The following is a 4862-nucleotide window of genomic DNA, read 5'->3' as shown; positions in this document are numbered from 1 at the left end:
ACCAGCAACTACCCTATATAAGAACTGTGTCACATAATACAGTGGAGAATACTGTTCAAGCAACATTATTTTTTATAAAAAGGTACAAAATATATATATGCAAACAGTAATATTTTATTAAAATGTTAATGGGGGGTAACATTTTTGTATAATTCTCTTCAGTTTATTTATATAGTTCTTTCGGTGAATATGTCTTCGATCCAAATCTTTGAAACATTCTTGCTGGAGCTGAAATCCTTCTTTTTAATGTTGACTTTTAAGTTTTAAATGGGTTTTATGAAGTCTAACTTAACTTTCTAAAAATTTAAAAATTAGACAAATTCATTTGCCGCTCCAAAAGTAGCCATCAAGATGAGGTTTATGATATCAATATTGGAACACATAAATGAAAAATATTTAGATATTTGGGATATGATGTTATGGACCTACATTTATAATATAAATACTGCTAAAGCATATTTAACAAAAATCAAAAGATCCTAACGATTTAAAAGATATTTTATTTTACCAACTTTGTGTTGATTTCTTCAATCACTTAACAATTTGAAAATAAAATATACATAGATACAAATCATTTTCATTTATATGCAATTACTATTTTATTGTTTATAATTTATTTATTTATTTTTGATTACATAGGAACTTCAGCCACCAACAAGCCCTTCGGACCCTCTGGTGCGGCACCAAACCAACGAATTAACGTCCTCCCCCTAGGTCTCACTGATCAGGTAAAGTCCGAAATACGGACACGGCTTCTATGCATCAGTTGGACGTTCAACCAACTCAACCCCCGGCACACATCTCCATTACCATTCATGGTTTCTGTCGGCTCACAGAAAACTGTCACCATTCACGGTTCCTGCTGGCTCATAGAGCGAACTCTCACAATCCACGGTTCCCGCTGGCTCCGTGAGTGTATTTACCTGAAATTGAACTCCCAATACTTTTTTTTACGTGCTGATGTATTTCCACCGCGCCATGCCCATGGGCACAATAAGAGGTTTACTAGTTGAGACTATATATGTTCTTTGTTTTCTTTTTGTGAAGCCCTGGCCAATGCTTCCAAAGCTATGTGACAATAGTCTTAACTTTTTTTACTTCAAATAATATTTTATAATTTAAGCAATGAAAATGAGGTTTCATAGTTACATGCTAGACACCTAAGCACTCTTTACACCTGAAGATGAAATAACTGATTTCATATATAATTTCTTTTTTTAAATCTTCCTTAAAGCATCTCCTAAAAATAGGGAGATTTGATTTTCTCCGATTTGAAAATGGGGTATTGAAGTGCTAAACTAAGGTGAGGTTAATATGATTATTATTATTTTTATTATTTTTTTCTTTTTGATTTGTGTTATCGCTCATGTCGAAGTCCTAATGACCATCACGTGAAATTCATTTTATTATACTCCTTCTTCTTTGATTATACCGGTTTGTAAGGTCAATCTCCTTCTTCATAACCATGTGGAATTCATTTTATTTTACTTATTCTTCTTTGAGTATACTGCACGGCACGGAAGGTCACTCTCCTCCTATAAAATTGGTCCATAATCTTTCTTGCCTTTTTTTGGATTACAAGGTGGTCCTTTAAGGTGAAGCTTGAGGTGGCTAGCGTCACAGGCCAGTGGCTGCATAATTCCCTTTGTTTTGGAGGTGACGGAAGAGTGACGTACCGCCATCGCTCCCACCAACCCCATGACACGACGTCGTCCCTGGCTTATAATTAGGCAAGGTTGGTTGGCCCTGGGCCCCCACCCAATCCGACCTTGCGACATATACTCACACCGCATCATTTCGTTTCCCTTACAAATTTCGTTTCCCATTCAATTCATATATACGAACAGTGTTACATTCTCTGCCCATATCCCTTTCTCTGAAGAAGAAGAAGAAGTAGTTTGGGGAAATGGGTGGTCTAGAAGCGGAGAGGACAACAACGGGATGGGCAGCGAGAGACCCTTCTGGGGTTCTTTCTCCCTTCACTTACACTCTTAGGTAATGTCAATTTCTCGACCATCGATTAATTCATCCCCATAATCCTAACATCTCTAAGCGTTATCTGTTTTTGTTACATAAAAACTGCAGAAACACAGGCCCAGAAGATGTCTTCATCAAGGTCCTTAGCTGTGGAATTTGCCACACTGATCTTCACCAGATGAAAAATGATCTGGGCATGTCCAACTACCCCATGGTTCCTGGGTACAAATTACAAACTCTCTCTCTCTCTCTCTCTCTCTCTCTCTCTCTCTCTCTCTCTCTCACACACACACACACACACACATACATTGATTTCTGACTTAATTTATTCCTTCTTTGCCGTGATTTGTTTGAAAAATTCAGGCATGAGGTGGTAGGTGAGGTGGTGGAGGTGGGATCAGATGTGACCCAGTACAGAGCAGGGGACACCGTCGGAGTTGGAGTCATCGTCGGATGCTGTAGAAACTGCCGTCCCTGCAAATCCGACAACGAGCAGTACTGCAACAAGAAGATCTGGTCCTACAACGACGTCTACACCGACGGCAATGTCACTCAAGGCGGCTTCGCCAGCGCCATGGTCGTCGATCAGAAGTAAGCCCATCCAACGATCCCACACCCCCTTCCGCCCGATTTATCTTACTCTGAATCGATCATCTGTTATTCTAATCTTCCAGGTTTCTGGTGAAGATACCGGACGGAATGGTGACGGAGCAGGCGGCGCCGTTGCTATGCGCCGGGGTGACGGTGTACAGTCCCCTGAAACACTTTGGGCTGAAGCAGAGTGGGCTGAAAGGGGGAATATTGGGGCTGGGAGGAGTGGGACACATGGGGGTGAAGATCGCCAAGGCCATGGGCCATCACGTGACTGTCATCAGCTCGTCGGATCGGAAGAGAGAGGAGGCTCTGGATCATCTCGGGGCGGACCAGTACTTGGTCAGCTCCGACGCAGAGAAGATGCAGGAGGCTGCCGATTCACTGGATTATATAATTGATACGGTGCCCGTGTTCCACCCTCTCGAACCCTATCTGTCTCTGTTGAAGCTTGACGGGAAGTTGATCTTGATGGGTGTCATCAATACCCCTTTGCAATTCGTCACTCCCGTTGTCATGCTCGGTGAGTCTTTCTCCTAAATTTTATCTGGGTTTAGGGTTCTCGATGGTGGGTGCCTTTTTCTTTTGGTGTTTTAGGCGGAAGATTCTCTTAATTTCTCTGGAAAGAGGGTAAATTGTTTTCTGGGTATCTGGTTTTATTGCTTTTCTCAAGGAAATCTCTGTGATTGAAAATCGATAAAGATTGATCAATGGGTTTATGATTGGTCTGCGGTTTTGATGCTGTGATTTTCGCAGGGAGGAAGACGATAACAGGGAGCTTCATCGGAAGCATGAAGGAGACGGAGGAGATGTTGGAGTTTTGCGTAGAGAAGGGGGTGACTTCCAGCATCGAAGTAGTGAAGATGGATTACGTCAACACGGCCTTCGAGAGGCTGGAGAAGAATGATGTTCGCTACAGATTCGTCGTTGACGTCGCCGGCAGCAAGCTCGACCAGTGATCCATCTACAAAAGAAACATCCAAAATCTCATATACTGAACATGGCATTTCTGGATTGGTGACACAAAACAAAAAAGAACTTGCTGTGCTCTGTTTCAATGGTATTGGTGGAGTCAGGCGTGGGGTGGGGAGGAGTATGGACTATTGGCCCATCGGGTGCCATGTTATGTTGCTCTTTCTTTCTTTCTTTTACTTTTCCTCCTGTAATAAATATAAGAAGGGATGAGATATGCTTTGGACTTTGGACATCGATGGCTTACGCACCTGCATTCATCCTCGAAAATTTGTATTATCTGAAAGTGATGTTTGGAAGCCTCTATTTTTCCTTAGGTTTGGTGGCAATTAGTGTCAGGAATAAAGGACAAAAATAGAGAAAAAATAATGCCGAAAAAAAATTAATCACACGCATAAAACAATATTTACGTGGTTCGATAATTTTGCCTACGTTTACGAAGTTGTAAAGATTTCAATATTATTAGGAAGAAAACACAGAGAGTGCGGCGATACAATGCTCTCCCTCTCGCTCTTTCACAGGTACAACAATGTCAACCTTAATCATCCAAAAGCAATCCTTTTTATATGTTGCGCCTAGAGTTCCGTTCCGAATGGGCTTTAAAAAATTTCTCGGGGGCAACCCTCATAAGTACGACTTGTGCCACTTAGTCCATGAGCGCTGCGGCTTGGGCCGTGGACTAAGTTTTAGAATAAAAATCTCTAATTAAATAGAGGTCGGGTCGTCATCCAAATTAAAACACAACTAAACTCCATAAAAGCCCAATAATTAGTGGTGATAGTTTGCTAGATTCAATGATAATTTTGTAAATAGAGAGGTCTAGTGTGACAGGATACTTAGGATAAGATTGAATGAAATGTGTTGTGATTAATTATTTACATGCTTCTTGTTCTTACTTTAACCAAAGTTTCACAAAATTTCTACTATATTATCAATAGACTATTTTAAGGATATTAGATCAGTAGACGCAGGTTAAGAGGGACTTGACACCTTAATGATAGTGAGACAATATGAGATATAGAAAAATAGGGGTTGCCCAATCTGTTAAGTTCGATAATTTGTTGCTTTCATTATATTTAAGTACCAATTTATAAAAGATTTAAGTCAAATTTAGGGAAAATAATTAGAAAGTTTGGTGGGTGAAAGTTGTTGGACTTCCCTCTGTTGAGCCCAATGCCTTGAAAAAGTTTTGTTTTGAAATGTTTGTTAACTTCTCAGTAGGAGTAAAATCTAGAGATTTTATTTTGAAATTTAAAATCAAATCAAATGTTTGTTAGCTTCCTAATAGGAGCAAAATCTAAAGATTCTATTTTGAAATTCAA

General features: G+C 40.1%; 1 protein-coding gene across 1 annotated transcript; it reads left to right on the top strand.

Moving 5' to 3' along the window:
- The first annotated feature begins 1572 nt into the window (after positions 1 to 1572).
- Positions 1573 to 3773, top strand: LOC131154798 (probable cinnamyl alcohol dehydrogenase 1). The gene is made up of 5 exons (XM_058107554.1): positions 1573 to 1995; positions 2086 to 2199; positions 2341 to 2568; positions 2652 to 3091; positions 3325 to 3773. The coding sequence occupies exons 1-5, from the start codon at positions 1907 to 1909 to the stop codon at positions 3525 to 3527; spliced, it is 1074 nt and encodes a 357-aa protein (XP_057963537.1). The 5' UTR covers positions 1573 to 1906; the 3' UTR covers positions 3528 to 3773.
- Positions 3774 to 4862: the final 1089 nt, after the last annotated feature.

Source organism: Malania oleifera, chromosome 5, assembly GCF_029873635.1.
Source record: "Malania oleifera isolate guangnan ecotype guangnan chromosome 5, ASM2987363v1, whole genome shotgun sequence".
Taxonomy (NCBI): Eukaryota; Viridiplantae; Streptophyta; class Magnoliopsida; order Santalales; family Ximeniaceae; genus Malania; species Malania oleifera.
This window is presented reverse-complemented; position numbering and strand designations above follow the sequence as displayed.